Genomic DNA, 15,534 nt, shown 5'->3' on the forward strand with positions numbered 1-15,534 from the left:
ATCACCGGCATACCTTTCTGTTTCACCGTGATCCGATCCAGAATAGCCTCTGGTTCCTTTTCATTTGTATTGTTGTCAGCTGCAGATGGTAGGTCAGTAGTTATCACTGTTGCTCCCACATGCTTCTTTAACTGAGATATGTAGAAAACATTATAGATGCGAGAAGAACTTGGCAGCTGCAACTTGTAAGCAACTGCTCCCACTTTGTAAATTACTTTAAAAGGACCATAAAACTTAGGGCATAGCTTCATATTTGCCTGTAAGAATGGTGTTTAACATAGACTAAATCTCCCTTTTCATATTAAGTGATTTATTTTACTCGAAATTTGGACAAAAATAATCATAATTAGTTTGGTTCTCAAATTAACCATCAATATTCATTGAGAGTTGAATTGAACATATTGATAATTAGTGAAGATGTAATAATTATGTAATATATATAATTGTGACTTGTAGTTATATATTAATATCATCATGTAAATATTTTTTTCAAAATTCATGGATCTATCACTAATTGTATTTCTAACATTCTATTTGATTTTTATATGAATTGAGATTCAAACACTATAAGAAAATTATTAAATATTAATTAATTTATAAATAAAAATAATTAATGGTTATATTAACTAATTTAAATATTATTTTATAAATTAAAAATTATTGATATTTAAATTAGTTTTTATTATTAAAAAAAATTATAAAATAACTTTTAAATTGATAATTAATATTAATTATTAAAATTTTATTTATTAATTATTTTAAATTATTTATTAATTTAATTAAAAACTAATTTAAAATGTAAAGTAATTAGTAACTAAATTTTTTGATAGTTAATGTTAAATAATATTTTATAAATTATTTTATGATTTTTATTAATAATAAACATTATTTTATATATAAATAATATTTTAATTATAAAATAATATTACACTTAATTAATATAATAACTAATTCTTTTTGTCTTTAAATTGATGTTTAATAATTATTTTTAGTTAAATAAATCATACAATTTGATTGAGTCTCTTTTGTTTTTGGGATTCTCTCACTCACATGTCACAACTAAAAGTATGACAATTTACAGTAGAGAAAGATCAGTGAGCATGCATACATTTATAATGAAACAAATACGATTCTCTAAAACTAACAAATCAAATAACATACTTTTTAACAACGTACATTGGTTACTATTTCAAGTGATATAGTATCATATACAACATCAATTACTGATGTAATACAAATATTATATCAATTAACAATATATATTATTTGAGAATCAATATTATTTTTATGTGTTATAAAAAGATGTATAATATGATTAAACACCTTTTTTTAAGAAAATTGTAGGACTTATGTTAGTCTTTCTTAAGATAAACATGTATATTAAATTACCCGATATAATAAAAGAAATTAGTTTAATTTTAACTTGTGGCTCAAAATATAATTTTAAATTAAAGATTTCCTATTAAAAAAAAATGAAAGAAAGGGAACAAAAGCAGAAGAATGATGTTCATCACATACTATTGCTCCTTCTCTTTCGGTCTTTCTTGGTCCTTATCTCAATCTTTTCAGACTCTACTCTTTTTCTTTTTATATTAAATAATAGATTTATTACTCAACAATGGTCAGATACAGAGAAAATATACTATAATTCCAAACAAGTTTTACGTCTAATGTCTATGTCTAACGAAAAATCCGGAAAAAAACAAAACAATCATGGATTTATTTACCTAAATATATACGAGTGTTATTGCTTTCATTTTCTTAAAAAATATATATAATAATTACATCTACAGATCATATAATTTAGCATTTCAATAGTTTTTTTAATAAATGACTGAGAAAGTAAATTATTATTTCAGAGTGAAGGGTTAACTTGGGGTCATATTTGTTAAGGCTTTTAGACTAACCTGTCTTAGTCCAGATGTAAACTTTTAATCTCCCCCTTATAAATATATCCAATTTGCTTTGCTAATAAAAAAAGTTTAACCAAAATAAATTAATTTAATGTTACTATTTATTTTATTTGTAATAAAATAATTAAAGGAAAAATCAATCCACATAACTTTCTTTACCAAAGGGATACTACCTACATCTATTTATTTTATTTAAGATGTTACCAACATTTTTAGATATGAGAGTATTATTATTTTATTTTATCTCCTTTTGGAAGTAAAGCAATATATATATATATATATATATATATATATATATATATATATATAAATATATATTCTCTTTCTCTCTGAAACAAATAGCACTTTGAAGATGTATACACAATGAGGGAAGTATCCTCCGCAATGGACGGTTGTGATGCATGGGGCCAAGTAAAAAGAAAAGAAAAGAAAAAGATTATGAGAAGTAAATATTATTAATTAAAAAAATGGAAAACATAACTGGACCAGTAGTTGACGTATCACTATCAATGCATATCTCCTCCTTGTAGGAAAATCCCAAAACCCAAAACATTTGAAAATTTGAGAAGGAAGAATAAAGTCTCTAGAAAAAAGAGATGTGAAGCAAAGATAGCACATGGGATATGAGTAAAATGAACACACCAGAAGCATAAGAGCATGTGGAGGAGAAGATTCATTAGCTAATATTTTTTTTTTCTTCTTTTCTCTACCCCACTTGAATTTTGAAATTTATTATTTAAAATATTTATTTATCTTATTTTTAGTCTCCTAATAAGAGAAAAGTTAAGAGGGGGAAATTAAAAATGCAGAGAAAGAGTAAGGAACATGGATCCACCCTATGCCAATGGAGTACCCATTCAGTTTCCAACTAATAAAGGCATGTGAAGCAGTGCTAGCTGCTTGTCTTTGGCTACATATCAAACCAGTATTTCCATGGGACCCTATCATGTCCCATCATCACAATACACACATTCTTTAATCTATCTCTTCTTTTTCTCAACATCATATATTTAGAACACCATTAATTATTAAACTTCATTACCCTTTAATCTATTCCTTTTTTTTTTTCACTTTCTTCTACTTGATTTTCTTTACAAACATGAACATCATATTATATTGCAATATGAAAAGAACACAAAAGAAAAAGAAAATTAAACGGGTAACCACATCCACCTTTGTGTGTCCTCATACTTTCCACAATATAAAGAGTCAATTAGATGCACTTTTTCAACAAACGCTTAAAGAACAATTTGAATCAAAATCCACAATGAATACTTTTTTTTTTTTGGCATAAATTTAAATTTTTTTTAGAAAACTTCGTACTTATCTTTCTCATAACTAATTTTTTTAAAGAAACGGGATTTTACACAACAAAAGCTAGTGACCGTGTATTAGTCACGTATCATTGTGACAGTTTACTCTACAAGAAAATCATCAAATAAAAATCAATTTTTAGATACCAAAATAATTAGTTGTAATAGTAACTAAATTAGAGACCATCTTACAACTAAAAAAAAATTGGTTTCTAAATTAGTTTTTATTATTGTTAAATAGTTTTTAAATTGGTATCTAGTTGACTATCTTAGAAACTAAAAAAAAAATTTGGTTTCTATTATGGTTAAATAGTTTCTAAATTGGTATCTAATTGGCTATCAATGTTATAACTACCAATTATTTAGTTTCTAAATTTGGTAGCAAAACATTGATTGTTAATTAGATACCAATTTAGAAATCATATAATAATAATAAAAACTAATTTAGAAATCAAAAATTTATTTAGTCACTAAAATGGTCTTTAATTTAGTCATTATAGCATTTAATTTAGTCATTATAGCAATTAATTATTTTTTATTCTAAAATTGGTTTCTATTTCATGATGATTTTCTTATAGTAGTGTTATAAAGTGACAAAGGAAAAAAAAATCTAAGCTGCATAAAGTATGAAGAAAAGAAGGCCTCTGCAAAGTAAATAACGTTTGAATTGATATACAGAAACCTGTGTGGATGATATGCATGTATAGATCAATCTATTTGAATGTAGATTAGATTATTTGAAAAATAATCTGGACTTATAATGTCGGTATCAAAATAACATGATGAATTATGTGTTGAATGAACTAAGTGTAGTTATCAGAAAGTGTGGAAGTCGTTAAATAAAAGAAGAAGTTATGGTCGTGCATGTATATGGCTGATTTAGCGAAAATGGGACCATTTTGTTGGAAATTAAATTCTTTGATGGGTCCTATGTGTCTGCGAAGTTCCTGTTTGAAAATACAACATATATGTAGACGATGATGCATGACAAAACAATAACGGAAAAATAACAGTAGTAAAGTTGAATGTACTTTTTACTTCTTAAATGTGTAGATGAAGCTTCATTGCCATATTGACACTATCAGTTGTTGTACATATTGTTGGGTACTGATTTCATCCCCATATGTATGAAAATTAGAAAATTCAGCAATCATCAACAGCAAAATTGTACATGGATATGTCCTTCTTCATTGTTTCATGTGAAACCAATTCCCAAAATAAAATCAAAATAATAATAATAATAATAATAGTATATACTCAGACACTGTTTCTAAACAAAACCCTCTCTAGCAACTTGTAGTTGAGGCACTGCAGTTTCCATCAGAGCCAATAAATGTTTTTGCCTGTACGGTTTAATGTATTTCTGAACCTCTATTTCTCCCTCCCTCTCTCGCATGGCCAACCCTAACATTTCTTATCACTTGCCTTGCACCGTAAGTCAAACTAAACTCTTCTTTTAACCCAACTTCAACTTTTTTGGACTCTCATCTCTGTGATTGCATTTGCTGTTAGACCAGTCACATTTTTGTAGTTTCTTACAACACCAAAGATTACACCAATACTGTACCAAATTTAAATTCTGGCTATACAAACAAATGGACTCCTGGTTGACTTGTTTTAGTGTGGTAAAATGTTGGACATATTGGCATGTATGCAGCTAGCAAATTAACTAGGATTCACTTGCACAGAGCGTGTATATATATATATGGAGAGAGATAAATATATTAAGGGTTAAATATATTGTACTTGTTTTTGTATCTGATCCAAAATTTATATCATCAATATGCTCGTAATAAAAAATATTGAAATTTATGTGAAATGATTGTTAGTTTATTTTTTAAAGATTGTTAGTTTTTTTTTAAAATTGTTGTTGTTTTGATTACATATTAATGTTTACGAATAATTATTTTCAATAGGTTGATGAAATGATATCTCAAATTAGACCAATTTCACATATAATAAGACTTATTCCAATCATTTCCTTTCTTATAAATATTTGGATGGTTTAAAACCCTTTATATTGTTACTTGAGTTGTTGTTACAGGAGATTTAAGTTTTTAATTAGGGAAATGTATGTATAGATGTAATTTATATATATTTGGGGGCATGTTGGGAGAAGTATAGAGAGAGAGGAGGCAGTGGCAATGTGGGAAGTAGATGGAGATATATATGGTAGGGAAAAGGACAAAAAAGAGCAGCTATGTGGGGTCATAATAAGAAGAAGAAGAAGGTAACAGGCTTAGCTTTTGAAGCCTCATCACATAGGTATACACACAAAGGCATCATCAGATAGGGGCTGGGCTAAACTGATGCAATATGGGATAATGGTTGATGCGAAAGACCTTCTTCCTAATGCATGATACCTGTTGGTGGGTTAGGTGGCAAACCCTGCCCCTCTTCATTGGACCCATCCCCTAGATTCCTCTCACTTCTCTCTCTTTCTCTTCTCTTCTCTTCTCATCTCTTCCCTCACCTCCATCAAATATACACTTTCCATTCTTTTAGATTCAATTCAAACCAAAATATACTAAAAAAACTTATTCTTCTTCTTTTTCTGATGGTTTTACTGATACAAAATCATTAGGGGAATTTGTTTTTTTAAGCTCTAAATTCACCCACCTCAAGTTAAAGAAGCATATAATATGTGAATCTTCATTTCCTTGCTTCAACAAAAGAATCATGGAGATATAGCCTCTAGCAGGCTACTATTCCAATTCCTATAAGTATATTTAAAGACAACCTTTCTTTGTAAAGAAAAACCCAACTGCCTGTCTCCTAAGTGAGAAGCTAATTTATCATTAGGAAAATAATTGCAAGCAATCATCTTAACAAGCACACACTCCAATGGAATATTAGACAGGTTGACGCAGAGAAGTTAGGTTTTTTTTTTCCTTTCCAAAAATAATGCTTCTTCTTTTTATTCTTTTTCCAATCGCTAAACGTCATTTTTACATCTAATATAGATATAAGATTATTTTTCCCTTTCATGTAGTACATGAAAAATAAAACCAATTGAACTTTTTATTTTTATTTTAAGTCAAGCAACTTAAATACAATAAGTAAAATAAAGAATCCAGTGATATATATTGAAGATGGTGCATAGAACTATAGATTCAAACATCTCACACCCTGTCCCTCTCTTCTTTCTTCCTCTCCTTTCTTCTCTCACCTTTTCCTCCCAACTTCCTTTTCCTTTTCCTTTAGAATTTATCAAATAAGAAAACAAGATCTCCTCCCCCTTAAACTGATAAGGTATATATATATACCCTTCAAAGCAATTTGTCCATCTTCTTCAATTTAGCGGAAGATGAGGAGCATTAGACCTTAGTCTTGGTTATTGTTGCTTCCACAACAACTTGGTCCAACCTTTCCAAATATTCACATAAGAGAACAATAGTTCTCTCCGTAGAAACTGATATGCCATCCTATTCAATTTAGCACAAGGTGTTCTATATTAGACCATATTCTTTATTTGTCGTTTTACAACAACACAGTTTATCCTTTGAGCATCAGAAATCTCCTCTTCCCATCTCACATGGTGATCAGAATATTCAGCTATTGAAGATCAGTGGCAGGCATAGACTAGCAATGATATGGCTTTCTTCCCAGCAAATTTCATGCTACAAACACCTCACCAAGATGACCATCAACCTCCACCTTCACTCAACTCAATTATAACTTCATGTGCACCTCAAGAGTACCATGGTACTCACTTTAGACATAAACTCACTCACTAAACACGTACCTGGCAGTGCAATAATGTGTTATGGGATTAATATCATGTTTCAAATGTTGATGCAGGAGGAGTATCCTTTCTAGGCAAGAGATCTATGTCATTTTCAGGGATTGAACTTGGAGAAGAAGCTAATGCTGAGGAGGATTTGTCTGATGACGGATCGCAGGCAGGAGAGAAGAAAAGGAGGCTTAATATGGAACAAGTGAAGACACTTGAGAAAAGCTTTGAGTTGGGAAACAAGCTTGAACCTGAGAGGAAAATGCAGCTGGCCAGGGCTCTTGGCTTGCAGCCTAGACAGATTGCTATATGGTTCCAGAACAGGAGGGCTAGGTGGAAAACCAAGCAGTTGGAGAAGGACTATGATCTTCTCAAAAGACAGTATGAAGCTATCAAGGCAGATAATGATGCACTTCAAGCTCAGAACCAAAAACTGCAGACTGAGGTTTGAAATTTTCTTACAACTTCTATAAGCTTTTGTTATATTTGCAGTACAATATTTCTTTAAGCTTCTAGTTATGTTATAAGAAAACTTAGAAAAGATCAATTTTTTCTTAAAATCTAAGGCCCAATTCAGATGATTTTCTTCACAAATACTTACATGCAAAGATCATAAGATTATTTAAGAAGATAAAATAAATTAAACTTTTTTTAGAAGCTATTTTAGTTAACTTTTCTGCTGTTGAGGTGCATAAATTAACTTTTAACTTATAGGAAAGGATCGATGTATTTTACTTCTTTATAGTTCATTTTTGTTTCTTTCTGCTATGTGGTTGCTGAGAAAATGATTCAAATTAATCCTAAATTGAAGAAGAAGTGGAGGGATGTTCAAGTTTCTGCTATGTCTGATTGTTTTGATTTTTCACAATAAAGCTAGGTAATCATGATCTTTTTCTTTTTCAAAAATTATATATCGTGGCTTTCAGAACCTTTTTATGATAGCTTTCTGCAAAGATGCTTTTTCCAATCATCCACAGTAACTTCATAAAGACCAGATTCCACTCAATTACATGTTTGTCATGCAACGCATAGTTTCCTTGGTTTGGAAATAAACAATCATTTGGCTCCTTTTGACATTGACACCTTTGTTTTAGGCTGATTACACGTTTGATACTTGAACCTTTCCTGCATGTTAACATTTGTGCATTTTTGGATTAGCTAATTTCACTGCTGCCACTCACTGCCGCAGATATTGGCACTGAAAAGCAGAGAACCCACTGAATCCATCAACCTAAATAAAGAAACTGAGGGCTCCAGCAGCAATAGAAGTGAGAACAGCTCAGAAATCAAGTTGGATATCTCAAGAACCCCAGCTATTGACAGTCCTCTATCCACTCAGCAGAACAGCAGAAACCTCTTTCCATCTTCTACTAGACCAACAGGAGTGGCTCAGCTTTTCCAAACCGCTTCAAGGCCAGACCTTCAGTGCCAAAAGATTGATCATATGGTCAAAGAAGAGAGCTTAAGCAACATGTTTTGTGGCATTGATGATCAATCTGGCCTTTGGCCTTGGTTGGAGCAGCAGCATTTCAATTGATCAAGCAGCAAAGAGAGAGTGAGAAAGTGAGAGAGAAAGAGAGAGAGAGAGAGAGTTTTCAGATTGCAATGTAGTTTTCCCTTTTCCGGATGAAAATGAAATCATCTCGAGGGTGTCTGTCTGTGTCAATTGATTGCCATACTTAATGAGTTATTAAATTAAAACCCATGTTTTGGTAAAAACTTGATGTATAAAATAGGATATATCGAGAAGAATATTTCTGGTGGGGCTTGAAAGTTTTATATAAAAGAATAAAGAGTTAGTCACCTTTTCTTTTTCAGTTAATTAAAATGACTAGTTTTCTTCAAACTTTTGAGTAATGGGTCTTGAAAAAAATTTCCAATTATCTGCGAGACCGTGCTAGTTGGTGTCTGATTGCAGGCAATTGCAGAGGGGCCACTAAAGGGAGATTCTCTTCACATTTTCTCCATTTTTTTAATCCAATTAGCTTTTGCTTGCTTTTGAATCAAACCTTTGTACTGCTAAAGAATTTTTTTTTTGCATGTACTACGTACGAGACTCTTTTTTATGTCTATGTGTTGGCATAGACATTAAACGTGAAATTTCTTTTAACTAGAGTTTAATTATTATGTAAGAGGCTATATAGAGCATGTAAAATTGATTTTATATATATGATGATTTGTTTGATCCGTGATGAGCAATAGAAGGGTGAAGAAAACGTAATGGAATTTGAGAAAGTGGGTATTAAAAAAGAAAGGGAATCAAACACACATTCCGAGAGGGAAAGAAGACAAGGAGATGGAAAGGGTGGGAAGAAAACAAGGAGAGTTGGAAATGGTCATTCTCGTGAATGGGACATTGTCGATTTTCTTGTTCATGACAAGGGAAGGAGCGAGAGTGGATCAGTGTAGTAGTCCTTGCTACTCCATGTGTGATCACTGTCACCCACTTCTCTCTTTTCACCTTCACTTTCAACTCATCTCTCTCTCCTTCCACACTTTCACCTCATCTCTCTCCCCTTCTAAACTTTTCATTTTTCCTTCTGCACTTCATAATCAAACTGGTCAAAATTTGGCACTGAAAAATAACCAAACTATATTATACTTGTCATGTCACCACCCATTACTTTGCTTCCTCCCATATCTCTACGTCACAAAAACAACTGTTCATGGACATGCAAAGCAACTCGACAAATTTCAGCTCAGGTGAATATGAATATGCATGCACATAAAATTTGTATACTATCATTAAAAGGTACACTTGTAATGCAACTTTTATATTTTGTCTCTTCCTTCATAAATACTGAGATAAATATGATCACATTTTTAATATTTCAAACAAACTCTTTATCATACCAGAATTTATTAAAAAAATCACAAAATTGTCAGATGTTTTCTATTTAAAACTAATCTGGTTATGAAAGGGTATTACAAAATTTTGGTTGTTTACAGTCCTGGTATTGACAAACATTGATATAGAAGAGAGAGAGAGAGAGAGATAAGAACATAATTTTCATGTGACATGTTCACTAGTAACTCTAGCTACCACATGTGAGCCTAGTATTAATTTGGTTTCAGAGAAGAATGCGCTGTTCCCTGCTCCATTGCTAATTTGCCATATTTCGTGCCACTCTTTCCTTGTCATCTCTCCCCATTTAATATCTTGTTGTCTTGGCGAAAAAGACAAATGTTAATTCTGATGAAAAGAAAACACTGAGATATTGTTTTACAGATATGTACGTGTGTTCTCAGTCAACTGTTCAAACACCAAGAGTAATTTTCTGGTTAATTTATTTTCCATGGTAAATTATTAACTAAACGTTGAAATCATATATGACATCAATGCACAAACTAATTAAGTTACTGAAAAGGGAAGATGCAGCTAGTTCTCTCACTTATATTTGACCTTCAACAATCAGGTATAAATGAAGTTTCTACTGACAGAAACTTACACAACACGGTTCCAGGTTCTAACTTCTAATAAGAAACTTTTAATACCAACGATTTTTTTGCTTCATGTTAAGTATATGACATACTCTCAAATTGATGTACAAAGTTAATGGTAAGTTCAGAACTTTGATATAGAGATATTGAAAGCTCTCATACGTAATTGATTGTGTCAACATTATAAGGGATATGGCCACAAACCCTATTAGACTAACCCTAACCTTATCCACGGATTATAATTACAACCAAAGAATCTATTACTATATTAAACAACGCATGTGGTAACATCTGGATTGCTTAAAAAAAATTCATTTATATATTAATGTATTGCGCTGTTATACTCATGGGATCATGTGAACATGGATTTTAAAATATATTAAAATAGTTTGCAAATGGATGAAGATTTTGGCATTTTGATGACAGTTTCTCAGAAGCCAACTATGATTTTTGAGCAAAGTTTTGTCAGTTGACACACAATTAATTAACTAATGGTGGAATCACAGAAGATCGAGATTTAGTGGCCACGTGCTTGGTGTTCCTAATTGGAGAAGTATGATAGGGTGGTTAGGGTTATTGTAAGTTGTAGAATAAGAGGTATTCCCTGCATGTTTGGGGGTATCAGTGTCCACAATTAGTATGTATGGAGAACATGTGACTCCTGAAATGTCAATATGCAATAATTTTGTAATTATTGGTTTGTTTTGATAATCTTTTTAACAAATTAATTTACTGTTATATACTGTGATATTGCTCGGATAATCTAATATGGATTCTGTCAACGGCTTTCTTATTAATATATCCTCTGGTTTGCTTTGACATGGAATCATACTAGGTTTTGAAGGAAACTTTTCATGCCCAAATTATCCACCAAAGCCTAATTCATTATGAGATTGGAGCTGTGCATGTGGTGCCACCATGTAATAAGCTCAATTGTATGATGAACTTGATCAATACTTTGTGATATTTGATTTTTTTATCAGTAATAAATAAATAAATTAAGAAGGACACTCTAAGAATGTTTCAACCCTTATACACCTAAACGGTGAAGTCATCCAAACATTAGGAACGACAAAAAATATGATAGTTTTTTTTTACTATGATTTATAAAATATGTTAATTCTTTTTTCAATAATTTTTGTAATAATTTGTAACATTTTATAAGACACTTACTTCTATATGGCATTTTAGAAACTATAGTTTTTAACAACCATATATGTGTATAGTACTTATATGCTTATTACATTTTTGTTTTACTTTTTGTAATTAAGATAAATGTAGTATTATAAGATATTTTTTCAACAATTATAAAAAACAACATAATAAAGGAACAATATTTACTCAAGTGTGTTATTTTTATTATAAACTTAATTATAACAAAATGGACGTAGTGTAAGATTAATAATAAAAAGAAAGTATAAAATGTATAATAATAAAAGTTAAACAATATAACTAAAACAATTAATTGATCTATAGAAAAGTACGAAGAAGAAATAAAACAGTTATACTACTCTTTCTTGACATTTTTCAAGAAGTTAGTTGCAGAATTGATAAACCAGAAAATGAAATTGAAGAAGAATAGGATAATATAGTAGAAGAAGACGAATCGAACAAGTATTGGAGAAAAGGGTAGAATTCCATTAGATGTAAAAATTGGAAATTAATAGAAAACAGAAAAAAGTAAAAGTGAATAATCATATTCTACTTCCACTACAAGAAAATGATGAAATAAAAATCAATTTTTAGAAACAAAAAATAATTAGTTGCTATAGTGACTAAATTAGATGATGGAAGAGGCTCAAGCTTGGGCCCTAGTTCAAGCCCAACAACTAGGTCCATGGCAAAGAGGATTCAAGAAGATTGGGATTCTGCTAATGATGGCAAAGAAATGTTTCTTTATATGTTCAAAGAGGACCACAAGAAGTAAAGCCCAAGCCATGAGAGCTAGTTTCTTTATTTGTAATTTCAGTAGAATATGGTTCATTTAGCATAATGGGGGGGTGTGCTTATCATTGTAGCTTGAGTAAAGCCTTTTAGGGTAAGAAGTTAACATAGCTTCTAGAACTTTGCTCCTAGAGTGCGACATTGACTTTAGTCAAAACCCTAGCAGCCGCTCTTTTGTGTATTCCCCTTCCTACCCTTGCTCCTTGTTCTCCAAGGCACTTGAACCTATATAATGGGGTGTTTGGCTCATGTTTTAATAAGATCAATTTTATGAGTAAATTGCTGCCAAATATTGCAAGCTTCTACTCCCTTGACTAGTCTCTCTAGGTTAGACACTTTGATCTTCACCTCCACCTTTCTCCAAGTGATATGGCTCAACCAATCACTCTCCATACCTTTTATGCACCTACAAGGAACCCATAGCTCTATATGAGTCCTCCTTGATCCATCACATCCATTGCTTCCGCCACCCCTTTCAAATCTCCAAGAAGAACAACCCATCTTTTGGTATCAACCCATCATTAGAGACCATTTTAGAAATTAAAAAAAAATTAGTTTCTAAATTAATTTCTATTATTGTTAAATGATTTTTAAATTGGTGTCTAATTAGCAACCAAAGTTTTTGCTACCAATTATATGGATTCTAAATTTAGTAGCAAAAGCCTTGATTGTTAATTAGACATCAATTTAGAAACTATTTAACAATAATAGAAACTAATTTAGGAACCAAAATTTTTTTAGTCTCTAAAATAGTCTATAATTTAGTCACTATAGCAACTAATTATTTTTTGTCTCTAAAAATTGGTTTTTATTTCATGATTTTATTTTAATGTTCTAATTCTAAAATCTAAGCATGTAATTCTATTAAGTTGCGTAGTATTTATAAGGTTCGGAAACAATCAAAATTATGGGCCTAAGCAGTTTCAGTGGCCTAAGTTACTACACGGTATGAAATCACAAAATTACCCCTAGGTACAAACTAGTAATTCTCTTGTAGCTTTGTATGATTTATTTCTTTTAGTTAACAACTCCAATTTTTATGATCTAAATGTTCACATTGAAACTAAGTGAAATATCTACTACAACAAAAATTAGCTCAAAAGAATATCAGTAGATCAAATCATACACGAAACAATAAGTACTAGTCAATGTAGAAAATACAAAAAAATTGACTAAAAATACAACATGAATATAATTTACACTGAAATATCAATTTTCCATGACAAATAAACATGGAATAAGATCCAAAGAAACATTTAGGAGATACAATTAATTTGTAAAAGTATGAACAAATCAAGAGTTATCAGTTAAAAGAATAACAAGAAATTATATATTTTTTATAGACTACAAAAAAATAGAACCTTTTTAAGAAGACTAACTCAACTTTTATATTTTTCTTTTAGTTTTGAGAGAAGTATTCAGTGTTCTCAAGTCAATAGGAAAAACTTATATAAAAGTATATTTAATAAAAATGTAAAAGAAAAATATTTTGTTGCAAGTACATGGGAAGCCCAACATTAAGGTCGAGGCCTGTTAAGGTTGAGGATTATGGGCTCAAAATGATAACCAAATTTTGCACTTTCTTTCTGCACTATGAAAATTCTCACTTTGTCTTTAAAAAGTGATTTATGAATTATGTAATCTGGAAATTATTTTTTGACATAAAAATTTCTTCTGAATTTCAAAATCCAGAGTCATTTTTTTACTTTTGATGGTGTAATTTAGAAATATTTTTTTTTTTACTTCTAAATTGAATAATTTGAAAGTCTTTTTTCACTTATGGATTATACAATCCGAATGTATTTTTTTGCATAAATATATTTTTCAAATTTCACATTCAAAAATCATTTTTAACTTTCAGCCATTTGGAAACTTTTTTTACTTATGAATATTGTAATCTGAAAACTTTTTTTACTTTCATTGTGTAATTTAGAAATTGTTTTTTTTCATAAATTTTTCTTCAAACTGCAATCTGAAAGTTACATTTTTAATTTCAAATTGTGTAATTCAAAACTGTCTTCATGATTACGCAATTTGAAAGTCTTTTATTTTAAAATTGATTTCTAAATTACACCATTCAAAATATTTTTTTTGGTATTTTTATTGGCAATGGATGTTTTTTTTATGTTTATTTTTTTTTTCATTTTTTTTGAAAGTCTCAAACCCAAAAAAACCTAGAGAGGTGCAAAATTGGAGTATAAATTTTAAAAAAATAATTATCTTTACACTTGAGAACGTCAAATACAATAAATCTCGTCAACCATCTCACACACTCAAATAATGAAACTATTGTTTTTTCAAACATTAACGCGACTAGAAAAGAGTGACAGTGTTAATGACGACAAAGAAACGTTCTATTATTTTAATCACCCATAAAATGTGCATAAAAAGGATAGTGTAAGAGAAAGAAACGACCTTTCCACCAATAGCAAGACCCATACTTATATGCATTAGATGATTTTTGACCACCCAATCAACTTTCAATTTTCAAAATTTCCCTTCATCAGGAAATTAAAAATAAAAATTAAAAAATATATTATGAAAAGAAAATCCATAATACATTATTCTTTTAGAAATAAAATTTCAGAATAGAATTGAAAAACCAAATTCCTATTTCAGAAAAGCAATTATGGAATAAAAAACTACATTCTAATTTTTTTTTTCCAAAAAACAAAATTAAAAAATTCTGGTAAAGAAATTCCAAAAATTCTAGAGAAAGGATAATGGAAAACCATATCTAGAAATATATTCCTAAATACCAAATCCAGAATGTATTGATATGCACCCTCGCCTTATTTAAAAACTAAAAAAAAGCATTTTTGTCATTTCAAATAAGACATCAATGCAGGTTAAAAAAATCAGGTGCAGAAAGTAATTCCCCAATAGCAAATAGATCATGGATCGGTTATTGGACCAAGAGTGGATGGGTTTTTATTCAAGGGTGATGGGACTATTTAATTTCTTTTTTCCTTTTTTGTGAATAAGGCTGTTTCATTTTATTCCTTTATTTGTGGAATTCAGACAAGAGGTTGGTAGTTAAAACCAATATGTTGAAAACTGGACCAGTTATTCAATAGTATTAATTCAAATTTGAAGGAATAAAGTGTGGTTAAAACATTAAATTTTATGTAATATTTTAAAAAAGTAATATTTTATATAGAGTAATATTAAAAAATAATATGATATTCAT

At 30.0% G+C, this 15,534-nt stretch overlaps 1 protein-coding gene across 2 annotated transcripts; it reads left to right on the plus strand.

Annotated features, from left to right (window-relative positions):
• The first annotated feature begins 5,519 nt into the window (after window positions 1–5,519).
• On the plus strand, window positions 5,520–8,678 carry LOC137806599 (homeobox-leucine zipper protein ATHB-13). Of its 2 annotated transcripts, none has more exons than XM_090300354.1 (3): window positions 5,520–6,931; window positions 7,028–7,404; window positions 8,118–8,678. In XM_090300354.1, the coding sequence occupies exons 1-3, from the start codon at window positions 6,820–6,822 to the stop codon at window positions 8,178–8,180; spliced, it is 552 nt and encodes a 183-aa protein (XP_090156480.1). In that variant the 5' UTR covers window positions 5,520–6,819; the 3' UTR covers window positions 8,181–8,678. The 2 variants fall into 2 exon arrangements, with proteins under 2 accessions (XP_090156480.1, XP_068462904.1); XM_068606803.1 differs by having other exon boundaries at window positions 8,149–8,678.
• Window positions 8,679–15,534: the final 6,856 nt, after the last annotated feature.

The sequence above is a fragment of the Phaseolus vulgaris genome, chromosome 3 (genome assembly GCF_051622355.1).
Source record: "Phaseolus vulgaris cultivar YP4 chromosome 3, ASM5162235v1, whole genome shotgun sequence".
Lineage (NCBI taxonomy): Eukaryota > Viridiplantae > Streptophyta > Magnoliopsida > Fabales > Fabaceae > Phaseolus > Phaseolus vulgaris.

Bases quoted from the DNA above. Each gene is read 5' to 3' on its own strand.
- LOC137806599 (XM_068606803.1), top strand. From the start codon at position 6,820: ATGGCTTTCTTCCCAGCAAATTTCATGCTACAAACACCTCACCAAGAT. The intron at 6,932-7,027 runs GTACTCACTTTA...ATGTTGATGCAG, and splicing joins TGCACCTCAAGAGTACCATG to GAGGAGTATCCTTTCTAGGC. The intron at 7,405-8,148 runs GTTTGAAATTTT...TCACTGCCGCAG, and splicing joins ACCAAAAACTGCAGACTGAG to ATATTGGCACTGAAAAGCAG.